The sequence below is a fragment of the Scyliorhinus canicula genome, chromosome 11, assembly GCF_902713615.1.
Source record: "Scyliorhinus canicula chromosome 11, sScyCan1.1, whole genome shotgun sequence".
NCBI lineage: Eukaryota > Metazoa > Chordata > Chondrichthyes > Carcharhiniformes > Scyliorhinidae > Scyliorhinus > Scyliorhinus canicula.
Window position 1 is genome coordinate 30732147 of NC_052156.1, and position 18633 is coordinate 30750779.

The window sequence follows — 18633 nt, forward strand, 5'->3', positions numbered from 1 at the left end:
TGAGCACAGTAAGAAGTCTTACAACACCAGGTTAAAGTCCAACAGGTTTGTTTCAAACACGAGCTTTCGGAGCACGGCTTCTTCACCTGAAGAAGGAGCCGTGCTCCGAAAGCTCGTGTTTGAAACAAACCTGTTGGACTTTAACCTGGTGTTGTAAGACTTCTTACTGTGCTCCCTCTCCAACACATTGCTTATTCCAAAAATATTTTACAAGCCCTTCGTTTTATATATTTTCTCCCTCTCAAGTTAACCCTTGTCCACATGTTATCCCGTGCAGGTTGGCATGGCTTTATGCCGTTCTTATTGACCCGTAACTCCTGCAGAATGGCAATCTCAGCCAGAGTGCCACTCTCGCCAGACTTACCCACGCTGGAATTCTGAAGCCCCTGTCTCGTCAAAACCTTCCTCATCCAGGCTGGGTGAGACAGGAGCAGCGAAACGTGCCCCCGGCCGATTCGTCATGGAGTAACTGGGTGCCAAGCTTTTAAAAAAAAAAATAATGTTTAGTACGGTTTTACATATTAGAGAATAACGCAACAAAGTTACAAAATAACACATCCATAAGCAAGGAGAAAAAACGTCTCAACAAACATGAGTGCAGGGAGAAACCGGAGAACGACCTGTTACAATCAATAGACAGAACTAGCTACCAATACGGCACGGTGGCTAGCACTACTGCCTCACAGCGCCAGGGATCCGGGTTCAATTCTGGCCTTGGGTGACTGTGTGGAGTTTTCACGTTCTCCCAACTGACCCCTGGCCTCAAAAACTAGATACATTGTGCTCCAGCGAATGGTATTCCCGGCTTTGCCTTTACATCTCAAGCAGTCTGATGCCCGCTGCCTCCAAACGAGGATTGCCAAGGCATGGCCACAAGTCTTCGAACTCAATCGGGAACTCTCCCCAGTGCGTCAGGATAAATGACACACCAGACAGGAGGGCCTCGAAGACACAAAGGCAGGCCCTCACCAGGGAAAGTGCTCTTTTGAGTGCAAGAACTCTCTCATGCGCCTTCACTGCTCTGTAAAAGTATACCGTAATTCTTCAAAGTGAGCTTCAACAACCTGCACCACAGAGCCGAGGTCCTCAACCGAGACAACATTTTTAATGGGGGCCATCATCCGGATGCACTCAACAGGAATGGTGAGCACCCGCTCAGCATCAACTGTGCCACTGCAAGCTGGGCCCCACCCCGGCCCACTCCTGCCGCCACGTACAAGCAAGGACTTTTGTGGCGTATCTTGATTCTGCTTCGCAAAACATCACTCTGGATCCTCCAGGGATACAGCTCAAGTCCTGTAACCCAAGAGAAAGCAAATATTAAATGTGCACCAGGATAAAATAAAGGATTAAAAGAGTGGAGCCAGAGCTCACAAAAACACAGTCGCCCCTGCGATCACATCACGTGACCCCCCTCCTGTCACAAGGTTTGAAAGAATGTAACACAGGTGTTAAAAGCAAATTACTGCGGATGCTTGAATCTGAAACTAAAGGGAAAATGCTGAAAAATCTCAGCAGGTCTGGCAGCATCTGGAGGGAGAGAAAAGAGCTAACGTTTCAAGTCCGATGACTCTTTGTCAAAGCTAACAGACCGAGAAAGTGGGAAATATTTATACCGTGGAGTGAGAATGAAAGATGAGTCAGAGCCACAGAAACCCAGGGAAACCGGGTGCTAATGGCCACAGATACCAAGGTGAAAGAGTGTTAATGGCAGTCCCCAGAGAGGATAAAAGATGGGTAAGATTGGGGGGGGAAAAGTAAATGTATATTAAGAAAGAAAGAAATGGTAAAAGACAGTTAAAATGAAATGAAAACAAATTTGGTCGAGGTGGGGCTGATCATCTGAAGTTGTTGAATTCGATGTTGAGGCCGTAAGGCTGTAGCGTGCCTAACCAGAAGTAACACAGGTGTTGCACTGTCCCCCTTGCGAGGTGGAGTCTCCAGTGTTACATGTTGTCCGATAGCTTCATAAATGACACCCGGCTCCTGTAAACCCTCAGTCTTCTTTGTCTTCGACTTCGAGCCCCTTGTTTGGCCTGAACTGCAGCTGCCCCTTCAGCCTTCTCTGCGCCCCCGCCCCCCCCCCCCCCACCACTTGGCTTCCTGGTGCTAGATTCTCTCTGGATGTGGCCTCTTGTAGATACTGGAGTCTGTGCTCCTTCAGTGTAATTTTTTTTTGTATTTGTTTTTAAATTTAGAGTACCCAAATCATTTTCCAATTTAGGGGCAATTTAGCGTGGCCAATCCACCTACCCTGCACATCTTTGGGTTGTGGGGGCGAAACCCACGCAAACACAGGGAGAATGTGCAAACTCCAAACGGACAGTGACCCAGAGCCAGGAACAAACCTGGGACCTCGGCACCGTGAGGCTGCCGTGCTACCCACTGCGCCACCGTGCTGCCCTCCTCAGTGCAATTATTAGTAAAATCGCCATCATCCTGAGATCTCGCAGAACTCTGTGGGGGAAGAGACAGAGACAGACCGACAGACAGTCAGGTTGTTCTTCCAGCCGGTTGCCTTCAGACCCTCCCAACACCAGTTGTGCTCTGGTCTTGGAAACTGTCATTCCTTCACCACTTCTGGTGGCCAACACTCACTCTTTTTTTTTTTTTTAATTTTTTTATTGGAATTTTTTACAGAAAATATAAAAATATAACAAGTATAGCAACAAGCAGTAATATGCAACTAACAGCCCCATAACACCCACAATTCCCCCCAAACCGTAACATCACATGTATCACACTCCCCCCACCCCCCCAACAAGAAAACTTAACCATAAATTAAAATTAAATAAATCAAATTTAAATAAAATAAGCAAACATAATCAACGTCCCCCCCCGGGGTTGCTGCTGTGGCCAACACTCACTCACATGTCTGTTGCCCTTACAACTTCATCACTTGACTGCACGCGGTCAATGCCCTTGCCCCTTCAGAGTTGCATATGGTCTTCCATCTGGATGTGCCCTCCCGTAATATCTACATCACGGGGTTCTTTTTTTAAAAATATTTTTTTATTCTCCTTTTTCACATTTTCTCCCAAATTTACACCCACCAACAATAAACAATAATCTGTAACGAATATGTCAATCCCCATATCAATAACAACAATCCCAAACTCCCACCAAACCCCAAACATCAGCCCGCATGTTCACATAAACAAATGACAAAAAGGAATCAGGAATCACCCATAGTCACCATCAACACACCCCGCCCCCCCCCCCCAACCCTCCCACCCACACGCCCCAACTAATTTTCAATGTTATCCAGTTCTTGAAAGTGCATAAATGAATAATGCCCATGAATTGTAGAACCCCTCCATCCTTCCCCTCAGTTCACACATAACCGTCTCAAGAGTCAAGAATTCCAACAGGCCCCCCTGCCACGCCAGGGCAAGGTTGGAGAGGTTACTCTCCAACGAGGATTAGGCTACAATATCTGCCTCCGCACCCGTTTACAACCTTGGCTGGTCCAACACCCTGAATATGGCCTCCCGGATTCTGGGTCCAGTTTCACGTGTATCAGTTTAGAAATTACCCCAAAAACCTCCTTCCAGTAATCTTCTAGCTTTGGACAGGACCAAAACATATGAACGCGATTAGCAGGGCCACCCCCGCAACGTTCACACACATCTCCTTCAAAGAATCAGCTCATCCTCACCCTCGTGAGGTGTCCTCTGTATACCACCTTCAGCTGTATCAGCCCCAACCTCGCGCACGAGGTGGAGGCATTCACTCTCCAGAGCACCTCACACCAGAACCTCTCCCAATTCTTCCTCCCACTTTGCTATGATCACTTCCAGTGGTGCCTTCTCCTCTTCCAAAATAGCTCTGTAAACCGCTGACATTAACCCCTTCTCCAGTACCCCTGTCGTCAGCACCTCCTCCAGCAATGTGGAGGCCGGCTCCACTGGGAAGCTCTGTATTTCCTTTCTGGCAAAATCTCGAACCTGCATGTATGTTAACATTTCCCCCTGCTCCAGCTCATACTTCGCTTCCAGCTCCTTCAATCCTGCAAACCAACCCCTAAGAAACAAATCTTTTAGTGTCTTAATCCCCTTCTCCTCCCATTTCCGAAAATTTCCATCCCACCTACCTGGCTCAAATTTGTGGTTCCCTCGAATTGGCATTTCCCTTGACCCTGCCCCCAACCCAGAGTGTTGGCGAAATTGCCTCCAAATTCTCAATGAAGCTATTATTACCCGACTCCCTGAGTATTCCCCGGGGCCATCGGGAGCAGCGCTGTTGCTAGTGCTTTCAATCCCGACCCCCTGCACAAGCTCTCCTCCATTCTGACCCACTGGGCATCTTCTCCACATTTGCCGCCCAGTAGTAATACATCAGATTTGGAAGACCCAAACCCCCTGCCTGCCTTCCCCTCTGTAGCAGCACCTTTCTAACTCTGGCCACCTTTCCTCCCCATATGAACAAAGTAATCCTTCCCTCAATCTTGCTGAAAAAAGCCTTTGGTAGGAAAATCGGCAGGCATTGAAAAATAAACAGAAATCGCGGCAATACGTTCATTTTAACCGCCTGTAACCGACCCGCCAGTGACAGAGGGAGACCATCCCACCTTGCCAGATCAACTTTGACCCTCCCCACCAAACTAAAAATGTTGTACCTGCGGAGCCCCCCCAACGCCCGGGCAACCTGGGCCCCCAGATACCTAAAGTGAGTCCCTGCCCGATGGAATGGCAGCCCCCCCCCCCCCCCCCCCCCGACACCACTAAATACTCACTCTTGTCTAGATTTAGTTTGTATCCTGAGAAAGACCCAAACACTCGAAGCAGCTCCAATATTCCCCCTATCAACACACTTGGTTCCGACACGTATAACAGCAAGTCATTGGCATACAAGGACCCTATGCTCTATTCCCCCCCCACACTATTCCTTTCCTAACCCCGAACTTCTGAATGCAATGGCCAACGGCTCAATCGCGAGTGCAAATAACAGGGGGGACATAGGACATCCCTGCCTAGTCCCACGGTGGAGAGAAAAGTATCTCGAGCTGATGTTATTTGTACGGACACTCGCCCTCGGCTCCTGGTACAGTAGTTTTACCCAGTTCACAAATCTTGGTCCAATCCCAAACCGCTCCAGAACTGCCATCAGGTACCCCCATTCTACCCAGTCAAACACCTTCTCAGCTTCCAATGCCACAACCACCTCTGTTTCCTTCCCCTCTGCCGGTGCCATGGTGACGTTCAATACCCTTCTAACATTTGAAAAGAGCTACCTTCCTCTCGTGAACCCCATCTGATCTTCACCTATGACCTTCGGGAGGCACTCCTCCAGCCTACCCGCCAGTACCTTCGCCAATACCTTTGCATCCACATTAAGAAGTCATATGGGCCTATACAACCCACACTCCGTTGGATCCTTATCATTTTTTAGCAACAGGGAAATCGATGCCTGCCCCAAAGTTTGTGGCAACACCCCCCCCCCCTCCCTATCGCCTCGTCAAACATCTCCACCATCAGGCATGCCAGCTTATCCTTGAATTTTTAATAATATTCCAGAAACCCATTTAGCCCTGCTACCTTCCCCGTCTGTATCCTCCCAATCGCATCCTTTATCTCCTGCGCCATTATCGCTCCTTCCAATGTAGCCCTGTCCCCCTCCCGTAACCTCGGGTACTCCAACCCATCTGGAAATTCCTGCATCTCACGGTCTCCCCCAGGTGGCTCTGACCTGTACAACCTCATAAAATTCCTCAAAAACCATGTTAATCAGATCCAGAGCCACCTCCAACTTCCCTGCCCTATCCCTCACCTGAACAATTTCCCTTACCGCTGCTTCCCTCCGGAGCTGACCTGCTAACATACGCCCATGTTCGTAAACTGCACCCCTTGCTCGTCTCAGTTGGCACACGGCCTTCCAGGTAGATAGTCGGTCAAAGCTCGCCTGTAGTTCCTTCCACTTTCCCCACTTTGCTGGGTCCCCATCTTCTGCATAACTCCTATCTACCTGCAACATCTCATCTATTACGTTCTGCCACTCCAACCTCTCCTCTTTGTCCACCCTGGCCTTAAACAAAATCACCTCCCCCCTCACCACCACCTTTAGAGCCTCCCAGACAACTGCCTTTGACACCTCACCCGTACAGTTGAAACCTACATAATCCTCAATTACCTTTTCAGTTTTGTCACAGAACCCTTGGTCCCCCAAAAGTCCCACATCTAATTTCCACCCCTGCCTCTGCGCTACCCACTTCTCCAGTACCATATTCACCCAATGCGGAGCATGATCTGACACTGCGATTGGCGAGTATTCCGACACCTTAACCCTAGCCAGCAAAGCCTACCCAACCACAAAAAAGTTGATCCATGATTATACCTTATGGACTGCTGAGAAAAACGAGTACTCCCGTTCTCTTGGGTGCAGGAACCTCCAAGGGTCCACCCCTCCCATTTCCACCATTAGCCCAGCCAACGCCTTCGCCCCCCCCCCCCCCCCGATGGGACCAGCGAGCGCCGTCGTGACCTGTCCGCCCTTGGCCCCCCCCAGTCCCCCCCCACAATCAGCTTGTGTGTGTCTACGTCAGGAATGGCTCCAAACACTTCTTTGCGAATCCCACATCATCCCAATTGGGACCGTATACATTTAACAGTGCCACTAACCTCCCTTCCAGCTCCCCTGTCACAATCACATATCCACCCCCCTGATCTGCCACCACCTTCTCCATCTGGAAGCGTACTCTTTTGCTGACCATTACCGCTACCCCTCGAGCCCTTCCGTCAAATCCAGAGTGAAACACCTGACTAACCCAGCCCTTTTCAAGTCTCACCTGGTCCTTCACCCTCAAGTGAGTCTCCTGCAGTATTGCTATATCGGCTTTCAAACTTTTAAGATGAGCAAGCAGCCTTGACCTCTTGACCGGACCTCCTAATCCCCTCACGTTCCACGTGACTATCCTAACCGTGGGGTCTCTCACCCCCCCTCCACCCTTCTCATCCACCATCATCATACCACTGAGCCCTGCCCCATGAGCCTGACCCGCCCCTATCCATTATTAACATCGAACACCTTCCCCTCCTCCCAAAAACCCCCCTACATTTCCTCTCGAAAAAACATCTCCCAGCATCAATCCCCACACCCCCCCGCCCGCCTTGTAGGCCCATCGAAACCTGCTAACCAGGCTCAAATGTCCGCAGCCCTCCTCTCACCTCACCTCCATTCACTAGCCGACTTTAGTTAGCTGGCGCAGATGGCTCCCCCCGCCAAGATATACCGTCCCCTCCCACCCAGTCCCAGAGAAAGTAAAAACGAAACCAACAATCCAACCCATACATTTCACTAAACTAAGATATAACCGTCGCAACGCAGAATGCCAATCAACCCAACCATTAACTTGAACTCTAACAATGCAAAGAGAAGTAAATTACAATACACGTCAGTAAAAAGAAAGTTATAGCATTTATACATTTTCCAGCCCCCCAATCACAGTCCACAGTCTCTCTTCCAGCTCCGCTCCTCACGTCTGTCCCAAGCCTTCTCCCCTCACGAACACCTCAGCTGCCTCGAAATAAAAGTCTTTGGCATCATACGTCACCCTCAGCTTCGCCGGGTATACAAACCAAATCGCACCCCCTTTTTGCACAGTGCCGCCTTCACTCGCCCAAACGCCGCTCGATTTTGCCAACTCCACTGTCAAGTCCTGGTAGATCCGAACTCCAGCACCATCCCACTGCACCTCGCGCTTTTACTTCACCCAACTTAACACCTTCTCATTCATGCAGTACTTATGGAAGCAGATAATTGCTCTTGGCGGCTCATTTACTTTGGGCTTCGGCCTTAATGACCGATAAGCTCGGTCCAGCTAGTGCCAGGAGGGGTTCTCACCCTCCCCCATCAACTCCGCCAACTTCTTAGCGAAGTACTCTGTTGGCCTTGGGCCCTTTGTCCCTTCGGGCAAGCCCACAATTCTCAGATTGTGCCTCCTCGAGTGGTTCTCCAAGTCCTCGAGCTTTGCTCGGAGTCTTCTATTGACCTCCACCACCCTCCGCAACTCATCCCCCATTGAGGTGAACTGGTCGCTGTGCTGCGACACGGCCTCCTCCACTTCCTTCATCTTCTCGCCCTGCTCCCTCACCTCAGCCAATGTCTTTGCCACAGCTACTCTCACCGGGGGGATTGCCTCCTCCACCAATGACTTCAATGCGACCGCCATCTCCTTCCTCAAAGTCTCCATGTGCCTCGTAAACTGCTTTTCCAGCTCCACCGCCATCACCTCGGTCATCTTCTCCACCGTAATTAGTGCGGCCCCACCATGTGGTCCGGCATCTGCCATCTTGTTAGTACTTTTGCTGGTCCTCTCATTCAACGGCGAGCCCGCGTTCCTTCCCTTCCTCGACGCTGATTTTCGCATCCTTTAACGATTTATTATTTTTCATTTTTTTTTTAAACCCTTCTTTCCTTCTTAAATCTTTTTTAATAGAAAAACAAAAAATGTCTTCCTTCAAAAAAAGAAAAAAATAACTTCGCCAAGTTTCTTTAAAACTTCTTGCTCTTCTTTTTTGTATTCCTCCAGAATTCCCCTGGGACCGTACACCATTCTAGGCGGGTGCCACCCCGATGTGGGACATCTCATCTACATTGCGCCCTTGCTTCGGGCCTGCCGCCTCCACCTCCGTTTAGCTCCGCCCCCGCTGCTCCGACCTCCGCGTGCGCTGGGCCCGACACCCACGCTGGGCTCCTCGCCGGTTTTCAAACCTGCCCCGCTTGACGCCCGGGACGGCCCCAAAGGCCGACTATAATCGGGGGGGGGGGGGGGGGGGAAGAGCGAAGAATCGGGGGAACCCCTGAAAGCGCTGCAAATAGTGGCTGCTCCTCTCGATGCGGCTGACCCGCTCGCAAATGCCACAGGAAGTCCTACAACACGGGGTTCTAACAGGCTGTTTCATTAGTTGCCTATCCCTCATGGGCAGGGTCAACTGGAAGCCATTGAGGGATTTGGTTTGTCTATGGCAGTCGGTGGGTTCTAGCTATTATGCATACACATTTCCTCTCGATCCCCTACACCCACCCTTTAATACTTGATACATGGGTTTTGTAGTAATCCACGGGAGGCAGGAGTTCCGTCACCACACCAATATTTATTTACAATAACGATATTACAGGAGCAGCTACAAACAGTGCTGCTAGCAGTCCAGTCAACTTAAGACTGGCTCACAAAGCCTACACAGGTGCTTAAATGGGCCCCATCAATGAGCTATCATTGAGGGAGCTCATACTCCAATTGGCTTTATTGGTTGGCCAATTGGAGTTCATTACACCCCTCCCACCCAAGGTCCGAGGAATTCCTGCCAGCTGGCATTCCTCTGAGCTTCTTCCTGCTCCTCATGTCTGGGTCTGTCACCTCTGTGTCGTCCACCGGGTCGTTCTCCGAAGTGGGCGGAGTGTACCTTATAGTGTACCATCATTTCCTTGAAAGTTGTTCTTCCTCCTCCTTGGGGAGAGGTGTCACAGCGGCCTCGTCGAACATGTCCATCGCCGACTGGGACTGGAGAAATTGCTCGGGGCTGGGGTATCCTTTCCAGCTTGAGGCGGTCCTGCTTCGACTGCCTCCAGGTGTGGTTTCGCTGCCCTTATTTGGTCTAGGTGTTTCTTCAGCACCTTACCTCCTATTGAAACCTCATAGGATATGGGCCCTGTGGGACTCTACCGTGCCTTTGACCCATGTTGGTCCATTCCCATAATTCTTGACCCAAACCGGTGCCCCCACCTGGAAATGTCTCTGCTGCCGACTATTATCATGCCCCCTATGTTGGGCCTCCTGTTGTTTCTCCACTTTCCCTGTTAAATTTGGGAAAAGGAGACTCAGCCTCGTTCGCAGCCGCCTTCCCATTAAGAGTTCAGCTGGCGGTATGCCCGTTGTGGAATGCGGTGTAGTCCTGTAATCAAACAGCCAGCGGGAGAGCTTTGTGTCCATTGACGCTGCCGGCTGCTTCTTGAGTCCCGCTTTAAGTGTCTGGACCGCTCTCTCTGCCAGGCCGTTGGATGGTAAGGGGTCATTTTGATCTGACGGACTTCGCATTCCTTCAGGAATTTTCCAAATTCCCCACTTGTGAATGCCATTCCATTGTCCGACACCAATACCTCCGGAAGTCCATGTGTTGCAAACGAGGCCCTGAGCTTTTCAATTGTCGATGCTGTGCTTGCCGTGTTTACCCGGTGGACGTCCAACCATTTGGAGTGGGCGTCCACTATCACCAAAAACATTGAACCCATGAAAGGGCTGGTGTGGTCAATATGCAGGCGGGTCCACGGTCTGCCTGGCCATTCCCACGGGTGCAATGGTGCCGCTGGTGGCACTTTGCCCCTGTTGGCACTCCTGGCACCGACGTACCAAGGCTGCTATGTCTGTGTCCAAACCTGGCCACCAAACGTAGCTTCGAGCTAGCATCTTCATTTTAGACATCCCTGGGTGTCCGTGATGTAACTCGGTTAAGATTGCCTGACGGGCCTGAGCTGGGACGATTACCCGGGCTCCCCATAATAGGATACCGTCTTCTACGGTTATTTGGTCCTTTCTGCTCCAGTATTTTTTTTTTATAAATGTTTTTTATTCAGTTTTCATGTTTTATATTGAACAAATTACAAATTGTTAGAGAGAGAAAAAAAAAGAACACGCAAAAATTAACATATATATTTACAGGTAAGCATCTTCGTAATAATAACTGTGGTCTCCCCACTTTAGCCGGCATACATATTTTACATTCCCCAATATGGCCGAGGCACATGTTTATAGGCATTTATTTACAGTTTGGTTTTGGGCCTTAGCTAGCCATCAAACCCCCATAACAAACCCGTAGCCCCCATAACAAACCCGTAGCCCCCCCCCCCCCCGCGCGGCAACCTTCCCCCAATTCCCATCCATTTTCCCCTGATTCTTGGCCACCCGACTATTCTTCCTCTTGTTCGTTGGCCACAAACAGGTCCCGGAACAATTGCATGAATGCCTTCTGCTCCAGTATGGGTGCATCTGGGGCTCCACTGGTCTTTCCAGTTCCCCTGTTAGCAGTAAATGCTTCATCTTGGCTAAAACTGGGTCTTTTTGCGTCCACAACCGAATATGTTGTGAGTCTACTGGTAGGGTGTCCAAAATATTTAGAGTAGTTACTGTCTCCTCTACTTTTGGTATTTGCGGCGGAGTGTCCGGGAGGGGAAGTCTGCTCAAAGCATCTGCATTTGCTACTCGCGTTCCCGGTCTGTGCTCCAGAACGTATCTATACTCCGCCAGTAGCAACACCCAGCGTTGGATTCTAGCTGATGCAATCGGGGATATTGACTTGTCTTCTTTTAATAACCCTAATAACGGCTTATGGTCCGTCAATATGGTGAATTTCCGCCCGTACAGATACTGGTGAAATTTTTTTACTGCGAATATCACCGCCAGTCCTTCCTTCTCGATTTGGGCGTACTTCCTCTCAGCCATCGCCAAGGTCCTTGAAGCATAGGCTATTGGCCGTTCTTCCCCATTCCTTCCTCTATGGGCTAAGACAGCTCCTACCCCATAGGAGGATGCATCACAAGTGACCACCAACTCCTTCCTTGGGTCATAATGCTCTAGGACATTTTCGGATGACAGCTGTTCCTTAATGTCCCTAAATACTCGGTTTTGGTGGGTGGACCATTTCCATTCTTACCCCTTTTTTAGTAGCTGGTGGAGGGGTTCTAGGATGGATGCCCTATTTTCAATAAATTTTCCATAATAGGTTACCAACCCTAGAAATGATCGTAACTCCTGGACCGTGGTGGGAGCTGGGGCTTCTTTTATTGCCCTTACTCGGTCTTCTAATGGGTGTAAGCCTGACTCGTCTACTTTATATCCCAGGTACGTCACTTGTGGGGCCAGAAAAACACATTTTTCCCTTTTTAGCCATACGCGTGCCTTTGCGAAATGCCTGAGCACTTCCTCCAGGTTCCTTAAGTGTTCCCTGTTTGTCCTACCCGTGATTAAGACATGTCCAAATAAATCGCCACCTGCGGTAGTCCCTGCAGAATATTTTCCATCGTACGCTGGAATATAGCGCAGGCTGATGACACTCCGAAAGGTAGCCTAGTATAACGAAAAAGGCCCTTCAGGGTGTTGATCGTAGCAAACTTCTGGGAGTCCTTGTCCAGTTTTAACTGCAGGTAGGCGTGGCTCATGTCCAGTTTCGTGAACAAAAGCCCACCTGCCAATTTGGCATATAGGTCGTCTATTTTCGGGATTGGGTATTTGTCCAGCAGTACGTATTTGTTTACTGTCTGTTTGAAATCTCCACAGAGACGTATCGAGCCGTCTGGCTTCAAAATTGGTACCACCGGCGCTGCCCATTCTGAGAACTGTACTTGTCTGATAATGCCGTCGCGCCGTAACCTTTCTATTTCGTCATCTACTTTCTTCCTTAATGCAAAAGGTACCGGCCTGGCCTTACAAAATTTCGGAAGGGCTTCTGGGTCCACGTGCAAAGTTGCTTTGGTGCCTATGATTTCCCCAAACCTTCCTGGAAGACCTCCGGGTATTTTTGGAGTACTCCACTCAACTGCCCGCTTCCACTCTGGCAAATTTTCATCCAATCTAATTTTAGGTCTTTCAGCCAGTTTCGTCCAATTAAGCTCGGTCCGGAGCCCTCTACTATCGTCAACGGTAATCTGAGCAATTGTTTCTCATATTCCATGGGTATACGAGTCGTGCCTAGAACTTCCAGGGGTTCTCCCGTGTAGGTTTTAAGTTTCGTTGATGTTTTTGTTAGGGTTAGTGGCTGGAGTCCATCTTTGATTTTTCTAAATGCTGCCACTCCCATTACTGATATGGCCGCACCCGTGTCTATTTCCATTATTGTCGGCCGCCCGTTCACCCGTGGGGTAATCTTAATAGGTTCTCTTTCTTCGTTGCAATATTATATAATTGTTCCCCTTCGGAGGAGGATGGGGTGTCTAGGTTGTGTACTTCCCTGCGTCCCCACCTGCTATTCCTCTTTTGCCACCTCCTTCTAGGGTTTCTGTCACTGTTACCCCACTCTGTCTGGTGCCAGAAACGTCCTTCTCTGTTGGGGGAGCCTCAGCCGGTACTTCCCTCTGTCCCCAGTTACTCCTGGCAGACTTGGGGGCAGTTCTGGGGTTTTCCTTTTTCCCTCTATTCCTCAGGCTTTTCCTGAGAGCGGCTATCTGGTAGCAGGACCCGTTGTGGTAGTCCCTCTCACAGGTATCTACCTCCATTGGCGTGCCCTGTAGTTCCTGTGCCCCAGGTGCTGCCTTTTCTAGGGACAGTGCGAGCTGTAACGCCTGCCTGCAGTCTAGCTCCGTTTCCACCAACAGGCGTTTCTGTATTGTGGGGTCGTTTATACCACACACTAACCGGTCCCGAAGCATTTCATTGAGCGTTGGGCTGAACTCACATTTTTACGCCAGCCTTCTCAGGCGGGTCAAGAAATTCGTGACTGACTCCCTGTCTTCCCGCTTCGCTGTGTAGAATCTGTACCTACGCAAAATGAGGGTTGGTTTTGGGTCGTAGTGCTCTTTCACCAATTCCGTTACTTCTTGGAAAGTTTTCATGTCCGGCGCATCGGGAGAAGTCAGACTACGTATAATGGCGAAAGCGGAGGGTCCGCACGCCGACAGCAGGATAAGCCGTCTCCTTTCGTCCGTCAGTATATCATTTGCCCGGAAGAAGTAACACATTCTCTCAACATACTGGGAGCAGTCCTCAATAGCCGGGTCGAATGCCTCTAACCTCCCAAAAAACAGCATTTTAAAAAAATGGCAAGGCTTACCCTCCGAGTGCAGCAGCTGGTCTCCGAAAAATTCTTAGTTTACCTCGTCGCCAGTGTAGTAATCCACGGGAGGCAGGAGTTCCATCACCACACCAATATTTATTTACAATAACGATATTACAGGAGCAGCTACAAACAGTGCTGCCAGCAGTCCAGTCAACTTAAGACTGGCTCACAAAGCCTACACAGGTGCTTATATGGGGCCCCTCACTGAGCTATCATTGAGGGAGCTCATACTCCAATTGGCCAACCAATAAAGCCAATTGGAGTTCATTACAGGTTTACACCCCTCTCCTTGAAGTGTTTTAAGGTTCAACTAATGAAACTAAAGTAAACAAATGAAGGGACAAATCAAAAGAAGCCACTTCTTAAAAGGGCATTGCCCAAACAAAAACAAAGAGGAAAGGAAATTTATAAACTCAAATCAAAATGAGGTTAAAAGCACCGAGCCCTTTGGTGCCCACTGGGCACAGAATGCTGTAATGGTGCCAGTGGGCACTGCATGCTCCCTGTCTAGGGACCCCCGGCCATGAATGAAGCCACGGAAGAGAGGTAGACAGTTGGGCTGGAAGACCCCTCGATCGCCTGCTGCCTGGACCTGTTAATGGCATGTTTCGCCAGGCCCAGGAGCAGGTTCACAAGGAGGTCCTCCTCCTTCCCCGCCCCTCTCCACACTGGGTGCCCGTAGGTCAGGAGCATGACCCATCTCCTTGAGAATGTGGGAAGCTGACAGGGTGGCGTGGTGACACAGTGGTTAGCACTGCTGCCTCACGGCGCCGTGGGCCCAGATTTTATCCAGGCCCCCGATCACTGTCCGTGTGGAGTTTGCACATTCTCCCCTTGTCTGTGTGGGTCTCACCCCCAAAACCCTAAAGATGTGCAGGATAGGTGGATTGGCCACGCTAAATTGCCCCTTAATTGGAAAAATTAAATAAATAAATTTTAAAAATAGAGAATGTGGGCAACTAACATTGTTAAGGCTTAACCCATGATGACCAATTAATTTGGCAAGCATGGCTCTCAGGAATGGTAGAGACCACAATTACTCTCTGTAGCTGAGATAGGCAGCACTAACAGGCACCGTTCCTAATCAGTCTGTGTCATCTTGAGATCTCAATGCTATCATGCTTGGCAGTCACTGCATAATCTCTAAGTGCTTGCAACCCCCACCCCAAACTGGTGACTGTCCTGCCTTCCTTTTCAGAGTCTCATCCAACCAGCCTCTTCCTCTTGCCTTCTTCGGTCTTATCACACCCTTCCCCCCCCACCTCATGAGTCCTGGGCCTACAAATAACCCATACCCCCATGGCACTAACAGCTGTAAGCTAAACACTCATTTTCACTTCCTCATCACACAGGCAGAAGTCTCATTCTGGGATGTGCACAGTTAATAAAACAGCCAGGCTCCAAAATCCTGGAGAGCTGAAGGCTTCAGGACAACAAGCACAAACTGTGACCCCCTATCCCAGAGGAGGACCCCAACCAGCCCCCTTCTCACCCCCAACCCCCTGCCCCCAACACCCTTGAACACCCCCCCCCCCCGTGCAAAGTATTTAAATGTTTGTTATTATAAGGCTTTATTTAGTTGAAGGAAGGTAAATGTCGTAAATTGGTTTCTATGAATGAGAGCATATTTTCATCATAGTGAAGTGGACAATAGTCGAACTCTCCATTGTAGCGAGAGATCGGGAAACCATTTAAAAATGGCGTCCCGATCTCCGAGGCTCACAAAAGAATCCCCAACCTCCCCCAGCCCAAACGCAAGCCCAGTTGCAACATGGAGGGTCCCACGGGCCCCGCCCCACTCCCCCCTCCCCTCCAACCTCATCCCAATCACACGCATGCGCAAGGACTGCCAGCTTGGCACCTTGGCAGAGCCAACCTGGCACCCTGACAGTGCCCCTGCCAGCTGGCAGTGCCACATGGGCACATTGGCAGTGCCAGGATGGCACCTAGGTGGCACTCCCAGGGTGGCAGGCTGGCATTGCCAGGGTACCCAGGTTGGACCAGCAGTGCCAGGGCAACACCCTGCCCAAAAGGCATGCAACTGGGAGCCTATCATCAGTTCTTCAAAGTCCTGTTGCCTTGCTTGCTCGTAGCTAGAAAATGGAGGAATCGCTCATGAATTTGCACCAAAAGCACGGACGTGAAGGGTGCATGACGTCCGTGGATGTGCCAGGCGTGTGACCTATTCTCTGCCACTGCTTCTGACCGGAAGACTGCATTATTCCATTTAAAAGCTGGTCATAGCTTAAAAGGTGGTCGTAGCCGTTGGGTGCTTCTCCCACATTTGCGAACACCATGACTGATTGCCCCTTGACTCTCCCAACACCCGTCCGTGACCCATCCATGGGTTGTGACCCGCAGTTTGAAAAACCCTGTTCATGGGTTTGGAATGTGCTATCTAAGGTGCCTCTGACCTGGTCTTGTACCACAGTATTTGTATAGCTGCTTCAGTTCAGTTTCTGGTCAATGGTAACCCCCAGGATGTTGATAGTGGGGGATTCAGCAATGGTAATGCCGTTGAATGTCAAGGGGTGATGGTTAGATTCTCTCATTGATTGGCATTTGTGTGGCGCAAATGTTACTTTTCAACTGGCGCCTGGATATCGTCCAAAACCTGCTAAATTTGGACATGGATTGCTTCTGTGTCTGAGGAGTCATGAATGGTACTGGTAGACTTATGACCCCTTTCCTGTTTCACTAGCTTTACCTGCAGTCTTTCACTTGATCCCAATGTAATTTTAATGACCTTATGGGCAGCTTATGTGTCGTGGACATTCCACTCAGTAAAACATGGTGGATAGGAGGAAGAGGCCCTGGATCTTGGAGCAGCAAGATTGTTCCAGTTCTGTGCTCATGAAGAGCAACATGAGCTGCTGCTGACCCACTCCTCTATTTCTGCGTTTGCACTGCTGTCCCTGGACTTAACAATCTGGTAGCTGGGCCGGCCTCTAGGTTGCCGAATATTACACCACACCAGGGCCGCTGAGCTGCAATGGGAAAACCAGGTGCTTGGTGCATGCTCAAATGTGTTAGGCCTGTCACTCATTATCAGCCTATTTCTCGATTTGAGGACATCGACTCACCCTTCACACCACCCTCACACCCACCCTCATCCCCACACCACCCTCACCCTCACCTCCACATCACCCTCACCCCCACACAACCCTCACCTTCACCCCCAACCCACCACTCCTCCCCCCCGCCAGCCCGCAGTCTAACATGCGTCTGGTCTTGTGTCATGCAGGACCTGCTGGTGATGGGGTGGGTCCATCTGGCTTCCCGCTGTCGCCAGCCAGTGTCACAGACGGAGCACCCCCGTGTGCCAAGCAGTGATGGGAAGAGCAGCATGGATGGCGGCCCTCGACAAGATATCCAAGACACACGTCCTGGGCCGACACAGATTTCCCATCACAGCTGTCTCCAACACCCTCCACCATCCCAGAGACCTCACCTCGGTTGTGCACTTTGAGGAAGAGTCTCCTGGGACACCCTCTGGTGCGCACCACGCAGATGCTCCGGGACATTAGGTGGAGGTAGAAACACCCGAGAGGCCTAACAGTTGGAGGGCGCGCCGACCCCAGTTTCTAACTGCCGTCCAGAAGGGTTTTGGGCTTCAGGAACGAACAGTCCCATCGATTGTGGAGATGCAGTCTCAGAGCCAGGGACTACATGAGGGAGTGTCGGTGAGCATCCAGTACCTGCAGGCGCAGTTGGGAGAGCCCAACCGCATGAAGGAGCAGGAGGTGGTGGCGACCATGCGTGCCACCCAGGCCAACACTGCACGGGTGGCGTCCGCGGTGGAGGCATTTGGGGCAAGGGTTTTGGCTATGGATCAGTATGTCCAAGGCCTGGGGCATTCTGTGCAGGCGCTGGCCTTGGAGGTGTCAGTGAGGTGGGGTGGGGGGGGGGGGTTCTTCTTTATTTAGGGGGTCTCTGTGGGGATCTTTATTTACGGGGTCTCCATTAACGGGGTCTCTGTTGGGGTCTCCTTATTTAGGGGGTCTCTGGGGGGTCCCTTTATTTAAGGGGTCTCTGGGGGTTTCTTTAATTAGGGGTCTCTGTGGTCTAAAGGGGTCTTTATTTAAGGGGTCTGCGGTGGGGGGGGGGGGTCTGGTGTGGGTAGGATGGGCATGCCTTGCATTGTGATTTAGAGGACTTCCGATAGACTTTGGGGAAACTCCCTTACAGAGTTACCCCCTTGGCCCACCGCGAGATCCACCGTGTCTGGGCCACATTTGTCTGGACCAGTTGTAATTCACTCCAACGTGAATCGCGGCCCACAGGACTAGAGAATCAAGCGGGTCCAGAGAATGTGGAGCCCGGCCCGCTAAGTGGATGCAAATGTGCCCTAACGACCCATTTGCATCCTCCCGCTGGCTCGGACCTTGATCCCGACACCAGCGAGGCACCAGAGCATCAGAAACGGATTGGCTCCAACCCCGTTTTCTCCCTGACACTAGATTCTCCACCTCATCGGTAACTCTGCTACCGATGGTGCAAGGCCGAGAATTCAGCCCGATGTGTGTAGAAACGTCCTTGAGAGGGGGAAAGGATAGAATCCATTTGATTAGAGTTGAGAAGCAAGAAATACACCACTGAGAGTATTCCATAGGCCTGTAAATAGTGAAAGCGAGCTCGAATAAATCTGCAGGGAAATCAATCAGCTGTGCAAGAACTAGAGGGTTGTGATAGTCAACCGAATTTAATGATTGTGGTGAGGGGTGGGGGTAGGTATCACCCACCGGTTGGAGCACATTATTATGAAGTAATCAGGCACTTACCTGGGCAACATCAGGCTGAATTAAGCCTCCAGTAGGGTGGAAATCCCACTGCTAAGAGCTGCTGATTGATCAGAGGTTGAAGGTCTCCA

General features: G+C 50.5%; 1 protein-coding gene across 1 annotated transcript in view; it reads right to left on the bottom strand.

Annotated features, from left to right (window-relative positions):
* Nucleotides 1-18633, bottom strand: part of LOC119973642 (slit homolog 3 protein-like) — a 47190-nt gene that overhangs the window by 21954 nt on the left and 6603 nt on the right. The window contains exons 3-4 of the mRNA XM_038812022.1: nt 1218-1296; nt 365-481 (exon numbers count right to left, since the gene is read on the bottom strand). Of these exons, the coding sequence (XP_038667950.1) occupies nt 365-481; nt 1218-1296 (196 nt within the window). The remainder of the gene's footprint in view (nt 1-364; nt 482-1217; nt 1297-18633) is intronic.